General features: G+C 40.2%; 2 protein-coding genes across 2 annotated transcripts in view; both read left to right on the top strand.

The window, feature by feature from the left end:
- The window catches only part of RAB8B (RAB8B, member RAS oncogene family), a 66,999-nt gene extending 55,059 nt beyond the window's left edge, over window positions 1–11,940 (top strand). Inside the window, exons 4-8 of the mRNA XM_070500443.1 lie at window positions 2,126–2,203; window positions 3,173–3,262; window positions 4,481–4,546; window positions 6,747–6,797; window positions 7,646–11,940. Of these exons, the coding sequence (XP_070356544.1) occupies window positions 2,126–2,203; window positions 3,173–3,262; window positions 4,481–4,546; window positions 6,747–6,797; window positions 7,646–7,738 (378 nt within the window). The 3' untranslated portion in view covers window positions 7,739–11,940. The remainder of the gene's footprint in view (window positions 1–2,125; window positions 2,204–3,172; window positions 3,263–4,480; window positions 4,547–6,746; window positions 6,798–7,645) is intronic.
- A 6,714-nt stretch (window positions 11,941–18,654) lies between these two features.
- The window catches only part of APH1B (aph-1 homolog B, gamma-secretase subunit), a 68,251-nt gene continuing 67,249 nt past the window's right edge, over window positions 18,655–19,656 (top strand). Inside the window, exon 1 of the mRNA XM_044764768.2 lies at window positions 18,655–18,854. Coding sequence (XP_044620703.1) covers window positions 18,742–18,854 — 113 coding nt within the window. The 5' untranslated portion in view covers window positions 18,655–18,741. The remainder of the gene's footprint in view (window positions 18,855–19,656) is intronic.

Here is a 19,656-nt window from a genome sequence, read left to right as displayed (position 1 = left end):
ATATTTTTCTGGTTGTCAAAAGTTTACATGTAGTGTAGAAAACTTAGAAAATCCCAAGAAATCATCCAAAATCCCACCACCCTGAGAGAAAGCTTCTGTTAACATTCTGTGTATTTCCTGGATTCTTTTCTCTATGTGCACATGTGGTTTTTATATGATTTATATTTATTTACAAAGTTGGAGATCAGACCCTGAAGGACTTTGTTTACCATGCTAAGAAATTGTAATTCAATTATGAGTGTAATGGAGAGGTACTGAAGGATTTTAAGCAATGAAATGATAACTCTGGTGCCCTTATGGAGAGTGGATTAGAGGAGGTTGAGAATGAAAGCAGGGGGACTATGATAGTAATCTAGGGAGAGGCTAATTGATGAGAGTGGGAATAAGGCGACGTGTGTGTATCGAGGTGTCAGCTTCCGGAAATATTGAGGTTGCTGGGTCTACGGGGCTTACTTAGTAGCTGCCTGCCTGTGGAGGAGATTGCTACCAGGGGTCTGCTTGGGCTGGCTGGCTGGGTTGGATTGTTCTTCATCAAAATGAGAGTACAAGCAGGAATGGCAGATTTGGAGGGGATAAAGACAGCCTCATGTTTTACTTAGTTGAGTTTTCAGTGACCACAGGGGACAGCTAGGAGCTGATGTCCTATCGGTGGTCTCCAAGGCACAGCTGACCCTAAGTATCTCTTCAGTGTCATCTTGTGACCTTCTCACATTAAATTTGTGCATTTCTGCTGGGCTGACTTTGTTATACTCAATCTGGTGGGTTCTGAGTCTTCCTAGTCAGGAGGATATCTAAAACGTCTCTGCTGTGTGCCTGGCACTGTGGGCTTCCCCTCTTCACCCCAGTCTCAACCCCTTTGCCCAGTTCAAGTCTACTCAGACCTCAGGCCCTGGCTTTAATGTCGTTTTCTCAGAGAAGCCTTCCCTCACCACCTGAGCCCCACAACCAGATTAAGTTAGCCTTTGTTCTCAGAGCTCCCCAGGCTTCTTCACAGCAATTGTCAAAATTATAAGTAATTGTGTAATTATTGGCTCATTGTCTGTTTTCTTTGCCAGCCATCCGTGAGAGGAAGGAGCCTTGTCTATCTTGTTTCCTGCCAGTAGCACTTAGTATAGTATCAGCCACATAGAGGGTGCTCACTCATTACTTGTTGAATGGATGGACACATGGGTGGATCTAGCACTTAGTATGGCAGTGTGGACTGGGGATATAGATTTTGGGATAGTTAGATACAGGTGTTAGTTGGAACATTTTGAAGGTAACTCTTTAGAAATACCTGACATGGGGTCTTTAAAAATATGAGGATAGTGCCTTTTGTCAAACCTGTATAACAAACACATTATATTTTAAGTGTCTGTGATTTACTTACATTGTTAATGACATTTTGATCATTTTTCTTATAAAAAGAAGTAACTTTAAAGAAGTATGGTTACAATCTTAGTAGAGGAGTAAGGGACAAGACAATTTCTACTTGGAATAAATAAGTGCACGACAGAAGTCGTTGCCTCTCACTTTCCATGGTATGTCTGTTTTAACTTAAACACTCTTTCCGCTCCGGTTGGTGTCGATTCTTATCATGTGAAGTCAGGCAGAGAGGGAGTATCACCTTTACCATAATCACTCATTGATAAAGGTTAACAGTGAAAATGTTAACAGAGTATTTATTTGCATGGTGAGACAATGGAAGAATTTATTTATTTTTGCTTCTCTGTACTTTTAGAATTTATTATTAGGGGCTGGCTCTGTGGCCGAGTGGTTAAGTTTGTGCACTCTGCTTTGGCGGCCCAGGGTTTCGCCGGTTCGGAATCCTGGGCATGGACACGGCACCACTCAACAAGCCACGCTGAGGTGGCATCCCACATATCACAACTAGAAGGACCCACAACTAAAAAAATATACAACTATATACTGGGGAGGGGGTATTGGGGAGAAAAAGCAGGAAAAAAAAGATTGGCAACAATTGTTAGCTCAGGTGCCAATCTTAAAAAAAAACTTATTATTCCTTTTATAAAGACAGAAACAAAGGACAAACAAAAGGTTTCTGGAGAGGAGGAATACATTGACATTACATTCTATAACTTTAAATATATAAAGTACTAAATTAAGATCTTTTTTTCTCCTATAGGGAATTATGCTGGTCTATGACATCACAAATGAAAAGTCCTTTGACAATATTAAAAATTGGATAAGAAACATTGAAGAGGTATGTATGGAAAGAGAACGATGATTCCGGAGATCATCAAGTTGCTACTGAAATGATGATCCCTGCTGGGTGCTTGTAAAGGGCTCCTCCTGTCTCTAAGAGGCAGCTGAGCTGCTAAGAAGTAGGGCATGGTCAGGTCAGGCCCTCTTGCTGTGAGGAGCGCCATGGAGGGCGGGCCAGTCTGACCACTCTGCTGAACTGGTGGGTGCAGAAGAGGAGCAGTTTCACAGAATTTTAAACTTGTGCCGGGTCTTGAAAATAATTTAATCCAAGTCCCCATTTTACATATGAGAAAACTGAGGTCAGAAAGAAGTGACTTGTCTGTGCTTGTCTAGCCTTCAAAAAGGAGAGCCAGGATTAGAACATCTGATTCCCAGGTTCTGTCTGTTGCATCACGCTGTTTGGCAAAAATACACCTTTATTCCAGCAACTTGTCATTTTGCCCTTCTAACATTTTCTCCATCTTAGATATTTGAAATCTGGTTTAATTCCACATTGATTGGTATTAAGTTTTTTTTTTAAGTCTTCGACATTTCAGAAAGAAATCTGACTCTGAAATGGTTTTGTACACGTTTATATTAACCTACATGAATTTATTTTTAAGTATTTCAGAATCCAGAATACCTCTTTCAAATTGGCTTACCAGAGTTTTGTTTTCTTCTTTGACCCAAACTAATATTTGGAAGTTTTGTTGTTAGATAACAATAAGTTTTATTTCTGTTTGTTCACGTGCAAAAGAAGCCATGAAAATGATGGCATGCCTTCGAGAAAACAGCCTGCATGTGCTCTTATGCTGTAGCTTGCCCTCCCTCCCGTCTTTTACATTTGTCTGTGAATCAAGGCTTGTGTTGAGTGAAAGATTATTTGTCTCTTAAATTCATGGATGTATTTCTCGCAGGTCAGAATTTGTCTGTTGAATAACTGTGTTTCCTCAGGCTGTTTTTATAACATATCATTTTCTCCCTGCAGCATGCCTCGTCAGATGTGGAAAGAATGATCCTGGGTAACAAATGCGACATGAATGACAAAAGACAAGTGTCAAAAGAAAGAGGGGAGAAGGTAAATTTGAACTGAATGCATAAAGATTAGAATTCACTCACATCAAGCCTTTATTTTCTTAGTATTATTTAATTATTGATTTGTTTTAAAAAATCTATATTTTACTCCTAAAAAAACAACAAAGAGACGTAATTCATACTTGAATGGTGTGAATTAGTATTCGAGATCCAACTCCATATGCTGTGTAGTCATGACTCATTCCTAAAGAATTTGCTGTTTTCTGGGAGATACAAATTGGTCCTTTTTAAGATGCCTGCAGCTTAGAGTTCAGGCTGTTTCTTCCATAGCTGTGTGAAAATGCCCAGTTCTCAAGTTGAAGTAGTTCATTCTCTTTGAAAAAAGTAACAGGATAGGTAAAGTTTCAATAGTAGTCATTGTCCTATTCATTATTTTTTTCTAAGAATTTTTTACTACTCAGTAGATTTAGGTCATGATGGATAAACTCCTTGTAAATCTTCAAGCTATGGATGTCATTTATAAGTCATTTCTAGGCATTTCTGTTTTTTGTCCTGTAAAGTAAGAGTTTATTATATGCACGTATTTAATTCTATGACATTTTCTAAATTAACTTAGAGCCTTCAATTTTTAAGTCTTAGAATTTTGCTTTAGCCTTTTTTTTAGCAAATCATGCAAAATGCATTCTGTTTTTCAATCTGACTGCACACTTTTTTCCCCTAAAAACATTCACTTAATCTTGATATTTATTGTAAATGAAGTGGGAACTCTGGGAGTAGGTGGAAATATGGAAGAATTCACAATTTGTCTCAATCAATAGAAACAAAGCAAAACTTCGTATTTTAAGCTTTTGTTCTATTATGCACTAATTTATTAAAAAATAATTAAAAGTCAGTATAGTAACTGTTGGAGAATTTACTTAAGGAGCATAAAAAAGGGGCAGATGAATCCCAAGTTAATGGTAGGAGTGGGTGTCTGTCTCATAGTTTTTCTTGTAAGTATACTAGAGAACTAAAAATATAATGGAAAAAAAAGAGAAGTACTTAGGCTATGTTTTGAGTGGAAGCTGTGCCATGTTATTTATGATGAGTAAGTTAGATATCTAAATTCCAAACCCAATAGAAGCAAGGAAAGAAGTTTGAGAACTACAGGAGTTCTAAACTAGACACTCTACCTTTGGAACTTTGAAAACCTAAAAAATATAGATGCCTTATGTAGTCAAGCACCTTTCACTGAATTTAAATATTTCTCTTTGCCTTTCAGTTAGCAATTGACTATGGGATTAAATTCTTGGAGACAAGTGCAAAATCCAGTACCAATGTAGAAGAGGTAAGAAAGCAGCGTTTGGGGACTCGTTCGTAGAGGCACTAATGCTTGGGTCCCTGTGCTCGGGCACTCTCAAAGCCTTGTTCCTTGCTGACTTAGTGAATGCCCATGTGAACTCCACCTCCATTGTGTGAACTTTTGTGCCTCTGACTTTTGTGTGGAGCCTGGTGGTTGAATTTCCAGCGCCCAGCCTCCACAGGGCATATATTAGAGTGCTCAATTAAGATTCACTGAACGGAAGTTAGAAGTTTAAGTTCAGTTTGAGTTCAGTTTTGCCCTTTGTTTGGGAAGCTGGAAATCCTGTACTAGCCAACCAAGCTCAGTGTCCTCTGCTCATTTATCATAGTTCATGTCATCCTGTAGTAGCCTGTAGCAGGAGAGGCGTCTGTACGTCTGTACTCTCTCAAGAGAGAATTAAACTGTTAGCTTATTGAACAGATTCCCTTAATGTTCACATTTGAAGTAGATTAAGCATGATACATTCTAACACAGTGGCATTTAGTAGAAATAAAAAATTGTGTTTATCAGAGAGTAGCTTTAATAAATTTTCAGTAAGTTAACTGTTGAAGAAAACCGAATCATCTGAAGTCTTCTAAGAATAGATTTTCTGCACCAAGGGCTGAATTATTGATAATATTTTCTTCTTTAAAAACATTTTTTTAACTGATCATAACAATAATAATATGTGTTAGTACATGTAATTCACTTAACAGTACTAGTGATGGTTTCCTAAACATTTAAACTCTTAGGCTCCTCATTGTTCACCACAACATCACAGCTGAAAGTTGAGACTTAAATGACTTTATGTGCTAGTGGATACTGATCAGAGCTTTCTCTTTGTTGTAAATAACTAACACTCATTTCTTCAGGTTAGCTAATGGGTGTTAGGAAACAGGAAGCATCTTCTGATTTATTTCCATAAGCATAGACAAGCAGAAAAATGCTTCCTTCTGCTTGCCACAGAAGGATTTCCCTCCATCAGAAAGAGGGGAGCCTGTTAAGTCAGCTGTAATGGTGAAGACAGGAGAAGACCTTTGTCACTGAGATGGCTCACCTAGGATTGCCCCCACAGAATGAACTCCACACCCTGGCTTAGTGGAGCAGGCTTAGGTCTCTGTTGGTACCTGCACCCGGATCACAGCTGTGGCTTAGAGAGAGCACCGAGTTATGGAAATCTAGAGCCGAGAGTTGCTCAAACTGCTTATTCTGACTAGGTGTTCTGCAGAAGTTAGCAGTTTTCCCAGAGTTTTAACTTAGTGTGGTTAGCCTCATAAAAACAGGGATGGGCTTATGTAGAAACTTAGACTCACAGGTGACCAGTGTGACAGTGAGACACTGACAATGAGTGATGATAGTAGTTATCATATTGTTTCTATTTGACTTGATTAGAAGTAATCCTTTTGCTGAACATTTTTCGGGGCATTAGGAGTGGTTGGGAAGAAAGAGACTGACATACAGTGGGTTTAGCATGGATGCAACTGAAGAATCTTTAACAGTCTTGGCTCTGTAGAAAGAAAGTAGGGATGATAGATTTAAAAAATGTTTGGTTGGGGTCAAGAGACACTAGGCATAAAATAGCACTGAGATTAATCAGATTTATCCTGCTTCCATTTGAACTGATTTCCTCTGTGTGGAATTTAGCTGCGCTGTGGGAACTATTGGGATTTTGGAGTGTTAAGATGTGGAAGATGATATATTCTCAGGTATAAGAGTAAAGATAATTGAAAGAGAGGAGGTTGAGAACAAAAGGTGGAGATTTTTGTGAAAACAGATTTTAGAGCTCTAGGTTAATACAGAGCATTAAATAGATCCTTGGCATCTCCCAGACCAGGCCCTGTGTCTCGGTCTGGGAATGCAGGGGTGGCTTAGACAGAGCCTCTGCCCCGCAGGTGCTCTCAGTACTGAGGAGGCTGCCCATAACTCAGCGAGTGTCGTGTGGGGAGCTTGTGCCAGATACTACGTGCAGGAAATATTTGATGACTGCACGACTGGCAGTTGGATAACACTGGAATGTTTATGCTGTAATTGAAAAATAAGAGACGATCTTTATGTGTATACTATGATTATAATTATTTTCTTTTCTCAATTAAAAACTTCAAAGTAATATATTTATATTTTATAATGAAATAATGAAGAAATTCTGCATTTTTATTTGAAAATGTATTATAAATGTATAATAATGAAATTTTTGGGTTACCCTTAGGCATTTTTTACACTTGCACGAGACATAATGACAAAACTCAACAGGAAAATGGTTTGTATTACTTAGAATTTTTCTTTTTATTATGCTATTTTTAAAATCTGTTTTCTTATTTATGCTGTTTATTTATTTGATTAAAAGAATAGATGATTATAATATATTGACATTAACCCATTTTTTTCCTGACTCACATATTCACCTGACTGAACTTTCTTATGTCTGTTTCTTCAGTTTTATCTTCTGATATTGATGTTATCTTCTGTTTCTTCTTATTTCTGAACTGCAGCTGTTTCACTTCTTTCATCTAGCTCTTTAAGTGGTCTTTAATTGAATTTAGATCGGAATAATGAAAATAATGACACAAGTTAAATTTTTGCCATAAAATTACCTAGTTGTTTTCATGTGACAGATATTTATGTCTGTATATAATTATGATCTTGAAGTTGCTAAAGTTTGCTTAAATTTGAAATGATTTCAGTGATGGATCATTAGGACAGCCTTGAAAGTTTGTGTTAACCTGAATCCTGGATATAATTGTATACCTTATGTCACCAACTCTTCTTACCTCTAACTGCAGAATTGCCTATACCAATCTTAACATTGTTTCCCTTGTTACCCTTGAAAGTTTACACTCCATTGGCTATAATTTCTTTCAACTGGAAATAGGAGCTTCCTATCTAATATATTACTAGCATGAAAGGTGCTATCCTAGAAACAGTTTTGTCATTTTAATCCACCATTTCCAAAGAAACAGACAACATCAGAGCTTAACTCTAGTCCGCTTTCTAATAAAATACTACTGAATATACATTATGATACAGATTGGTATTTTTATTTTTTAGATATTTGCGGTCAAACCATGAAACTTTTATTTCCTTGGTAACTTTATCTTCATTTTTTAGAATGACAGCAATTCATCAGGGGCAGGTGGACCAGTAAAAATAACAGAAAGCCGATCAAAGAAGACCAGTTTCTTCCGTTGTTCGCTACTTTGATGAACTCTTTCTGAGAGACTGCAGCACACCTAGAGGACCCTTTCCTGCTTCTCTGAAAGCACAGGTCACCCAGCCTCAGAATCACATCGCCCAGCTGCTGCTGAGAGCACCACTGAACCTAGAACTCTTGAGACAGAATGCCAAGTGGATTCCAGCCTCATGGCCTATCAAGATAACAGGCTCCTTTTTCAAACATGGAAGCAATGAAGTGGAGACACATGCAGGACTTAACTTGTTTTTTCTTTGTTTTATTGCCTGTTGCAGAAGCTGCTATCTTTCTTTTTCACTTTGCACATCAGTGTTAACCCTTCCCTGTTACAGCACAATCTTAGACTCCTATTTGCACACTTTTATCTCATAAAGTCCCAGACAAATTTGTGCAATTGGGGATGTTTAAAAAAGAGTAGAGCATTTAAAGCAGAGGCTAATATACTAAAATTAAAGGACCCTTGGTCTGGTTCATATAGCCAAATGTTATTGCATTGATAGCATTTATTTAAGGGCTCTGACTTATGATTTTCTTAAATAGGAATCATTAAATTCTGATAAAATTTATCATAAAAATGCCCATCTATTCATCAGAGGCCACAATTTCTTTATTTCTTCAGATTGTTTAGAGCTTTGCTTCATTCCTGACTTTTCTGCCAGAGTCTGGGTAGCTGAATAATCACTTTTTCAGTTGATTGCCTCTGCCCGCTCTATAGAAACGGTATTTGGAAAAGACCTTCATCTCACTTTTCCTGGGTTTGTATTTGCTGTTGTCTTCAACGTTTGATTTATTGTAACCACTCATTTATCTAAAACATAACATATTTGAACAATGTTGTCTGCTTCTAACTGTGAACTTCTTGAGCTGAAATTTTACATAGGCAGAGAGATTTACCATTTAGGATTTTATTTCAGCATCTAATTGTGGTTCTGTCACATCAGCATATGTAATATGTTTTTTCTTAGGTTCACTCCTTAGCTTGCTGGTTTAGTTGTAATAGCCAGTTTCCACCATAATCCCTGTCTGCAAGAGTTCACAAGAATTAGATTTAGATTTTAGTTGACAGGAAGCTTACCTATACGGAGAGAGATTAACTTGTTAATGTAAATTTAATAGGGATAGTTCTTGGTAATGGTGAAAATAATGTTTTTTGTTCTGTTTTTATTTGGACTTTTTTTTCCCCCCTTAAATAAAAGTAATTAGACCTAGTGCAGCCTCTAGGAAAAGTCTTGCCTTTTCATTAGAGAAAATATGAGCAAGGTTCAGTTTTAAAATAGCTGTTGTTGAATGTCTAGAACCCAGTTCCATCTGTTCAGGTTGGTTGTTAGAGAACTTGGTCTAGTCATATGGGCCAAAGCCAAACAAAAGCTTAGCTGCCTTTCTCAGCAAACACTGGTACTGGAATACCTTTTGTAGATGAAACCATCACATAGGAAAAACAAATATTTAGTGTAAACTTATGTGCCAAATTCAGATCATCATGTCATCGCTGTTATTCTAGCCTTCAGTGTCGTAACACAGAAGGGAGTGATGAAGAGGTGATTAGGGAAATGTATTCTGTTAATGATTATTCTTCCTTTTAGGCCTGTTTTGTTTCACAAAGGTTACCATCATGCTTGAGAGTTAAGAACGCGAGATGAAAGTGGACATGGATTGCTTGTTACCGCAGAATTCCACTTCAGATTAAGATGTATCATTAGAGTGCTTGGACCAGTGAACCTTTACAACTTGTTTGAAAACTTACACACAATTTATTGGCAGCAAATATACCAGAGCTATTTTTGATGGATACACTAAACTTACTGTTGAGAAATTTCAGCCTCTTTGATTTTTTTTGTACTTACCTATAGGCTTAAAGGCACCTGTTGGTGTCCCCATATAATCAGTAGTTCCTTGATTGAAAGTTGATTGTAAGTCTACTGTCTTAAAATTAGATATATTTTTAGGAAGAAAAAATCATTTCTTAGAAACATCCTGTAGTCACTAATTTTCTGAAAAAGGTCCAAGCAGTTAAGCTTTGTGGATGGTAAGAAAGTACTTTCTAAAAGGCAAGTGCTATGACACCATGTATGAATGTAATTCTCTTAGTAATTTACCTCTGACTATTTGGTGTCTTAACACTTTGGTTTCTATCTCAGGGGTTGTCTGCAAACCAAAACTGACATATTCTGTGGTTAGCTTTTTTTTTTTAACAGAATGTTTTGCTTTTTTTCCTTCCTTCTTTCATCTCATATGAGTTAATAACTAGTCTCCATGAACTTCCCTTTGAAAGAGTCTGTACAAGTTAGATGAGTCTAAAAGTGCTCTTTGAAGTAGCAGCAAAGTGGGGGGGGATATGCTCTCTTATATAGAAATAAATTGTCCTTGCTATTTTCTTACATTTAGCTTTGCTAAATTGTATATAATTCAAGCTAAGACCATAGGAAATTCACTTTCTGCATGGTAAAATGACCCAATAAATATTCCACTTTGCTTAATAATGTACATATAGTGCATTATTTTTTCTACTTGTAGATGAATTTAGTGACAGATAATTGTCTGTTCCCTGCTGAAACTGAAAAATCTAGTTTTGTGTGAACATTTTCGTGGTCTTATGGATAAGGTACATGAAGATTTTTGCAGCAGTATTACTGGTTTAGCGGCTGCACTTTATTATCAGTGTGCTAACTTTTGACAATGATTGGACTAGACCTTTTCAAATAGAGTCTGAGGGTCTCAGACAATGAAAATGTGCTGTAACTAAGTAGCATGTAAATCAGTTGATTGTAAACCGTTTCACTGGGAACTTATTTTAGCTATATTTTACTTTAGACAGATGATGAGAAAATAATCCACCTGTGCATCATTAGGAGGTGCTGCAGGCTTTCTTACTATTGACATAAACATTTTGTGCAGTCTTTGGTATAAATTTTCAGAAGACTATACTCTTTACTTTGAAGGACTATTTTTTAATTATACCTCATTTAGCTAACTAGTATTCTAATATCTGGTAGAAAAACAGTGAGCCAGCCTTTAAGCATCCATCCCAATTTAGATTATATGTTTTGTTTTAAACTAAAGGCATCATTGGAAAGGTAGGAGGTAGTTTAGTTTAGAATAGAACATACATGTCATATCCAATAGTGCACAAAAAGTATTATCTCTCTGTCACCATTAATAAATTTAGCTGTGCAATATAGATAAATGTTTGCAGAAATTTCTAAATAAGAGATTATTACTCCATTTTACAGCTTCTGAATGCTGAGAATCTGTATTAAGGCTTATAAAGTTTTTCCTGTGAACAGTAAGTGATACATTTAAGCAGACTTTCCTTTCTAGTTCATGACTTAGGTTTCTTTATAAATTTAGTACTTAATCTTTAAAGATGAGCTTTTAAGCTTAAAATTTTAAAACCGCATTTCATTATGTTGGTTTACTTATCTCAGATTTTAATCACTCATTTCTGCTGTCAGGTTTTTTAGAATTTTTCTCTTAACAGAAAGGACATTCCTTTTTCCTTCTTGTTATATCCAAAGAAAGGGGGAAAAAAGGAATGTCTAAAAATGAAATTCCTTGTCCTAGAGGGACAGGATATGCTAATAAAATTTCAAATGCTAGCACAATTTTACAATAGAATCAAGTCTTTTAAGACTAATAAAATTAACAGGTGTCATGTTCACTATGAAAAGATCTAAGTGAAATTTACAGAAATGAAAATTAGCAAACAATTATTTTAGGAATATTTTCAAATTTTACCTTCATTTTTTGAAATGCTTGTGCCATATGCAGTTGCATTTCTTATTGCCAAGAACTATGGAACTTCTTGTTTCATGTTCTTACCTTTTTTAAAATGTGAATTTAATTGTTATAATTCATTCCTATGGCCTTACAGATGGGTTTTATTTTGTTTGTTTGCAGCTGACACTGCAGTTCCTTTAATGCAAAATACCATAAACTGTTTGACTAAAATCATGCCCCAATGGGAAATATCTACTTTTTCCATACAATTATCCTACTATGTATGTTTCAGCATATTTTACTTTTGCTCCAATGGCTTAATGTGAAAAGCTCCTGCAGATAAAGTGGACCTGTCATGTGGTTAATCTTGTTTAAGCCAATTCATTAACTGTGTACTGATACTGATGCTGTGTTTTTTTTAAAAAAATGAATTTTATTCCAGGTGAACTTTTTTTTACAATAATGTTCGTCTAAAATAAAAACTGCATAATGGAAATACTCATGACTCTCTGAAATGGATTGTACATTTTAAAAATACTTCTTCAGGGGCCAGCCCCATGGCCTAGTGGTTAAGTTCAGCATGCTCCGCTTCCGTGGCCCAGGTTCGCAGGTTCAGATCCCAGGTGTGGACCTGTACCACTCATCAGCCTTGATGTGGTAGTGTCCCACATATAAAGTGGAGGAGGATTGGCACAGATGTTAGCTAAGGGCTAATCTTCTTCAGCAAAAAAAAGAAGTATTTCTTCACATTTGCTAGGTGTGTAACTCAAACCATGGTAGACTTAAGATATTTTAGAAAGCTGAACATCTGACTTAGAGTTGTTTAAAGACTTAGAAAATTGGCCAGATCTCCTGCTCATACTTAGTTCAGAATACGTTGAGGTTATTCTGTTATAGAACTGCAGCCTTAAATTGATCACCCCTCCTTTCTTCGTCCTTGCGAGTTTAGTTTCTGTTGTTTTCACTTCCAAATAACACAGTTTGATGGCCCCAGCGCTGTTGATGTTCTGTCACGATGCCTGCGCATGTTCCCAGTCATAGCCTTTCCCGTTCATCCACACAACTATTTTGAACCTACGCTAATTCTTCTCAGGCTTCCTACTTCTTTCCTTTCACTCTTGGTAGACAGATCTTTCCTCTCCTGCCTCACAGAGAAAAGCATCAGTCTAAAACCACCTTAGCCACCTGTCCCTCCCCCACCTATAGCCTACCATGGGCTGGCTGCTCTACATCTCCCCTCATCCTCACCTCCTTCCTCTTGGAGCAGAGGCATTCCTCCTATTCCGTACTTTTCTCTCTGCCTCTTCCTCCCACCTCTGTCCTGCTTCTTAGGGAACCCGCAGCTCTTTCTCCTACCCCTTCAAACACTTACCCTGTGTTGTCCCTTTCACCTCAGCATCTAAGCATCCTTAACCCTCCCACTCCTCTGCCTCGTGTCCCTCTCACCTATTGCTCTTTTTCCTGTCATAGCTAAGCTGTTTCAAAGAGTTGCCTATGTTACTGTCTTCAGTTTTTCATTTGCCAATTATTACTCAACGTATTCCAGTTTGGCTTCCACCCCTCCCACTTCACTGACATTGTGCTTACAATGACCTAGTTGCTAACGTAGCGGACAATTTGCGGTCCTTATCTTGGATAACCTCTTGGCAGCGTTTGACCAGTATATCTCTCCCTCCCAGAAATGTTCTCTTCCCTTAGCTTCTGTAACAGTATTCTTCTCGTTCTCTACTTTTCCAAAATAATTTCATCCTTTTTCATGGCTCTTAAATACTCATAACTTCTGTGGTAGGCTGAATGATAGCCCCCAAGGATATCCATTCCTAATCCCCAGAACCTGTGAATGTTACTTTATATGGCAAAAGGGACTTTGCAGATGTGATCAAGTTAAGGATCTTGAGACGGGAGATTATCCTGGACTATCCAGGTGGGCCCTAGGTAAACCCAAGGGTCTTTATGAGAGGGACACAAGAGGAGTCAGAGTCAGAAGGAAGCAATGTGATGATGGAAACAGGGAGAAAGGGTGATGTGATGCAGAGCTATGAGCCAAGGAATGTGGGTGGCCTCTAGGATCTGGAAAAGGTGAGGGAAGAGATGTTCCCCTAAAGAACCAGCCTAGCCCTGACACCTTGACCTTAGCCTAAGACTCATCGCATAAATTTTGACCTCCAGAACTATTAAGAGAATAAGTTTGTGTTGCTTTAAGCCACTAAATTTGTGACAATTTGTTACAGCAACAATAGGAAACTAATAATTTCAAATTTGTATCTCTAGCCCCAATCTCTTTCCAGAGGTCCATAATTCAAAGTTGATCAGCTTACTGGACATCTCCCCTTGGATCAAACAACATGTCTGAAACTCAGACTCAACTCTCTATCTTTTCTCTCCTCTCCAGCAGTTCCTGCCAACAACCCTCAATCCCAGGAGGAGAAACCTGTTCTTTCTTTTTTCTCCATTATAATAGATAGCACCATCATCCCCAAACAGTTAATCAACCTCCAAGTCTTCTGTGTCCTAGCTCCTTAATCTCTTCCTAATCTATCCATTTGTCCATCTTTTCCGCATCTGTCTTTGTTCAGGCCTCCTCATCCTTAGCCTAGATTTCGGCAACCTCTCCAAATCAATCTCTCATCTTAGTCTCCTCTCATCCACTTTTCACAGTGCCAACAGATTTTTAAAACTAGAATCTTCTGTCACTGCCAAATCTAATCCTTCAGTGGTACCTCATAACCCTGGGATAAAAACTAAGCTCTTTAGCCTGGCAAACAAAGTCCTTTGCCATCCCCATATCTTTCTCTCCAGCCTTACATCTTGTCGTACCTTAACTCAGACCCATCTTTTGAACCTCACCGGTAACGGCTGTTCGCAAACACATCATACCTTGTTCCTTTGCTTCTGCTGCTCCCTCTGCTGACTTCCTACCCTTTTTCTGGCTAACTTCTTATCTTTCAATGGTCAGTAAGGGTTTTGCCAGGAAAACCTCAGCCACAACTCATCCCTGGTTAGGAACCCTCTCCTGTGTATGTCAAAAGTGTCATTCACTGCACCGGATTCAAATTACCTATTTACTTTCCTTCCCTAGTCAACTCAAAGCTCCTGTAGGGCAGGGGCCATGTCTTCAGTTTTTGTATCCATGGTACCCAGTAAGGAGCCTGGCACATACCAGGTGTTGAATAAATGTTGAAAGAATCAGTGGACTTCAACAGTCATCAAAATTAACATGTTGCTGAAAAAAACTAAGTGTAATTTAGGAGCTGTTTTGTTTTCCACTTTTTAACTTAAAGAAGGATTTGGAGTAAATTCATCAATGCCTCAGTAAGTACAGCAATAAAAAGAGATGCTTCATTATCTGGGTTTTTTTTCTGTCTCTTACCTTACACTATTATGGCCTTTGTTAAATATCTTACACTATTTTAATCTTTATTAAATGCAGAAGAATCTCCTTTTAACAAGATAAATCACCCAGAATGTTGTTTATGTATTGATAAATTGAGTGAATTCTCTCCCACTTTCTTCAATGTTTCCTACCCTCAAAATTCAGGTTTTCTAATATTGGTTCCAGGGTTATATGAGAATGCCCCCATAGCAAATAAAATTAATTAATTCATATATATACACCTTTCTAGAAGCCATCATCCTTGATTTTTCCTTCTCTGTCACTCCATATAGCTCCTCAGTCACTAAATTCTGTTCGCACTATTTGTCTGCTTCTCTCCAGACTCTTGCTATTTCCCTGATTCAGGCCACCACCATCTCAGGCCTGCAGTAGGCCAAAGTCATCCTGTCTGAATCCCATTTCCCGTATCTTTACAAAGGAGCTCTGATCATGTCACTCCCCTAGATAAACCTGTGACTTGAGATAAACTCTAAGCTGCTGGCCTTTCCAGTCTTATCTCTTGTCCCTCTCCTCACACTCCTAGGACATCCTGAACTACTTTCTGTCCCTCAGAAATGCCCTGCTTTCTTTCACTATGAGGCCTTTCCAACTTGTCCTTCCATTTCTTCTCTGCTTCCTGGCTTTGCCAACTCCTAAGCTGAGACCTGAATGAGTGGGTGTAATCTTTAGCTAAATCTCACAAGTTGGGATCGAGTGCCCCTCCCCACTCCTGTATCCTGCATAGCACCCTATACTTTCCTGTCTGCCTTCCCCACTAGATGGTGAGCTCCATGGAGACCGGAGCACATCTGTTTTATTGGTGTATTCCTAGTGCCTAGCATTGTGCCTGCTACTTAGCAGGCATTCAGTATGCATTTTGAATAAATGCACAAATGGTTGAGTAAATAGAAATCTATCAGCACTACCAGAACACAAAGCTCAAGCGAATTCATTAGTATATTGTGAATTACTGGTAAGTACGTCAAAGCCTTACTTGATAAATTACGAAAATGTGGTATTGCTTTTTGCCACCACTCCTCCCCCACCCCCCCAAACACACAGTTAGTTCTGAGGAATTCTCAGCAGTCTCTATCTGTATCCATGGTGTATGCCTGCTTCCTTCCCCCAGTTACCTTTTAGGGATTTAGTTCCCAACATCACTTAGTACCTTATGTTTCCAAGTCTTTGGAGGAAACTATTACTAAGTTCATAAAAACTTACTACTTACCCTCAAATTCCTCACTTGTAAATAGAAAACAGCAATGCATTCTATAAATGTAAGGTGCCATTATTCAGAGAAAACTTGAAATAAGTTTTCTAGTAAAGAAACATGAATGCTGAAGATGACTATTTAATTGGTGATTTTGCTAGTTTGGTCTAGTTGCTTTTTTCTTTTCTATTCCAACAGACATCAGTTAAAGATGTCTTCACAGATAGGGTCCAGACTCATTGCATTGCCTTCCCATTTTTTAACTGGACTAGGGGACTAAGATTGAACTGAACTATGGTCAAAATACCATGAATACAAATTCCCCCAGCTCTGCATGTTGAGTTGCATACTTCCAAAGTGTTTGAGGCAGCTTTAACCAAGACATGTAGATCTTGATTAAAATCAGGTAATCAAATCATTAAAATAGGGATAAAAGAATAAGTCATATTCTGAAGCCATGCAAATAATTATGATTTAAAAAAACACACAAGAATAGTTGCTATAATTGACTATTAAATTTAGCTCCAAGCTTCCTGGAAGCCCAGGTAAAGCCTGAATATTATGAGTCAGCTCTCAAGCTGAGTATATGCATTTGTCAAGAGAAATGAAAATTTTTCCCTCCCTGAACTCAAATAGTAAAGCATGGATCTATCAGAGATATTGAACAACGATAATGAAACAGTTTTATAACATATATGAGAGAAAAGGTAGATGGCCCTTTCTTGTATAAACATCTTAATTTACACTTAATTTACTTAATTTACCTTATGTTCTTGTGAAGGCATTTCTGGATGGAGCTGAAGTAATGCAATTGCATTTGATAACTTTGATCAGGATGGAACCAAAAGAAAGCCTAATGGTGAGTCACTCTAACACTTTGAACTGTTGTCCCAACCTGAGTTTCCATAGGTGCTGAATAAGACATTCCAAAATGAAGAAGTCGTCTGTGGAGTAAATGGAAAACATATATGTCTGTTTTAAACGGGCAAAGGTGACATTTTATCATAAGAATTAAATACCTGTAGTTGTATTATTTGAAGGCCCATTTTCAGAGATGAACCGCAAAACATTTTCAGTCAGGTCCCAACTTTTGTCTACTGGTGTTTGTCTTTTCAGTGTTGACGTCCAAGAGCTTTATTCACTACAGACCTTAAAGAATGAGTACGGGGCTGGCCCCGTGGCCGAGTGGTTAAGTTCGGGCGCTCCGCTGCAGGCGGCCCAGTGTTTCCTTGGTTCAAATCCTGGACGCGGACATGGCACTGCTCATCAGACCACGCTGAGGCAGCGTCCCACATACCACAACTAGAAGAACCCACAACGAGAAATATACAACTATGTACTGGGGGGCTTTAGGGAGAAAAAGGAAAAAATAAAATCTTAAAAAAAAAAAAAAGAATGAGTAGGAATGGCTAACACTTACATAGCACTTACTGTGCAGGCACAATCCTGAAAATAACCCATGAGAGATAATGATTATTCCCATTAAACACGGAGAAAAATCTTAGGTGTGAATAATCGAGGAACTTAACCTTCTGGTTTTAAATTTTAAACCTCTCAGAAATTGTTAAATTAATATAAAATAGCAAATGTTTTTAAGTTCCAGTTTTTAACTTATTTCATTCATTGAATAGCTATTTAGTGAGCACCTTCTAGGTGCTGCGGAAACGACAAAGAACAAAACAAAGGCCCCGCCCTCCAAAAGTTTACATGATGATGGGAGACAAACGAGCAAATAAAAACAGAGCAGGGAGCTGTCACCGTCACTTCAGGGCGATCAGAAAATGCCTTCAAAAACAACTTTTTTGAAGACTTGAGGGGGAAAAAAAATAAAACCGGCTCGCCCAAACAACCCTGAGGACAGCTTTGCCCACCACTATTTCACCCTTTTACTGTCTATGAGTTGTCGCTTGGGTCACTGCTATCCCAGCTTGGGTTTTATAGATGATGGAGCACGAATTCCCGCAACAATGCAAATGGCAAAAAGCGCTTTAAAAAAAGACTCTTATTTAGAGATTGAATCCTTCCTGTGTCCTGCGCTGTTTTTCTTTAGTTGATCTGGAATCTTTCCCCGTTCTCGGCTCCAAAGCGAGCTGGGACTTCCCTTTTTCCTAGTCGCCTCGCAACTGACTCGGTGGCCTGATGGCTGTGTTCTTGCGGTGGGGGGGGGGGGGGGGGGGAGGAGAAGGCGAGGAGTAGGGGGCGCTATTGCTCCGGCCCGAAAGTTGCAAGCAAACACGGCCTCTGGATCCCGAACGGCGGAGCCGCCCAGGGAGGCCCCGGACTCGGCGTGGGGCTGAAAGCCGGCCATGAGCCCCGCCCCTCCGCCGCGCCCCGCCCCGCCCCTCTGCCCGCCCCTCCGCCGCGCCCCGCCCCTCTGCCCCGCCCCTCTGCCCCGCTCCTCCGCCGCGCCCCGCCCCTCTGCCCCGCCCCTCCGCCGCGCCCCGCCCCTCTGCCCCGCCCCTCCGCCGCGCCCCGCCCCTCTGCCCCGCCCCTCCGCCGCGCCCCGCCCCTCTGCCCCGCCCCTCCGCCGCGCCCCGCCCCTCTGCCCGCCCCTCCGCCGCGCCCCGCCCCTCTGCCCCGCCCCTCCGCCGCGCCCCGCCCCTCTGCCCGCTCCTCCGCCGCGCCCCGCCCCGCCCCGCCCTGCGCTCGGCTCTGTCAGCGCAGCGCGCGCCCTGTGTTCCCACCGGGCCCCCGGGCCGCTTTTCGCGGTCGCCATGACGGCGGCCGTGTTCTTCGGCTGCGCCTTTATTGCCTTCGGGCCTGCGCTCGCCCTCTACATCTTCACCATCGCCACCGAGCCGTTGCGCATCATCTTCCTCATCATTGGGTGAGGCGGTTGCGCCGGAAACCTGGACCTGGGGCTTCCCTCCCCCACCGGGGGTACCGGCGACCCCGGCGTCCCCACCAAACGGCTCGACCTTGTTGGGCTTTCGGGGGGAGAAGGGTTGAGAGAGAGAGAGAGAGGCGAGACCCCGCTCCCTGGGACTCGCCCTCCTCCGAGGGTCGGCTGGAGAAGAACGGGAGCCCCGCGACCCCAGAGGGCAGGCTCCGGGGAGGGAGCTCACACTGTGGGTCTCAGAAAACCCTGATGCTTGTCTCCTGAGCTTTTGCCTCGGGTCCGTGGGTGAGCTTTAATGAGTCGTGAAACCAGTAAAACTGAAAAAATCGTGGATGAGTTAAATATGCATCTTGTATTTTTCTGGCGAGGGGATCCCTGGTTCCCTCATTCTCACAGGCATCTGTAATCCCAAAGGGTTAAAAGCCATTAGTACCTGGGGATCAGATGCTTTAAAACCTAACGATGCCCAGCCCTTACCCCAGATCAAATGAATCGGAATGTCAAGGGGGTGAAATTTGGGCCACAGATTTTTTTAAGCTCCCCGGATGATTCAGGTCTGCAACTGAAGGGTGGAAACCTGTGAGAACCCTGAAGCACCTGTCAGCGCATCTCCTTGGGGGAACTTGGTACATACCGAACTCTGGTGGCGAATGTGGTCGTAATCCCAGTTGTCACCTGTCTGGCAGCTCCTCCTGGGGGTCCCCACGTCCCCCTCCACCCTTGAGTCTCACTTGACACCAGGAGAAACAGCCTAGGCTAGGCCGGTGATTCCCACCTTTTCTGAACTTCT

The sequence above is a fragment of the Equus asinus genome, chromosome 2 (genome assembly GCF_041296235.1).
Source record: "Equus asinus isolate D_3611 breed Donkey chromosome 2, EquAss-T2T_v2, whole genome shotgun sequence".
In the NCBI taxonomy this organism is placed as follows: Eukaryota; Metazoa; Chordata; class Mammalia; order Perissodactyla; family Equidae; genus Equus; species Equus asinus.
Note: the sequence above shows the minus strand (reverse complement) of the source record. Positions and strands in the feature narration are given on the sequence as shown.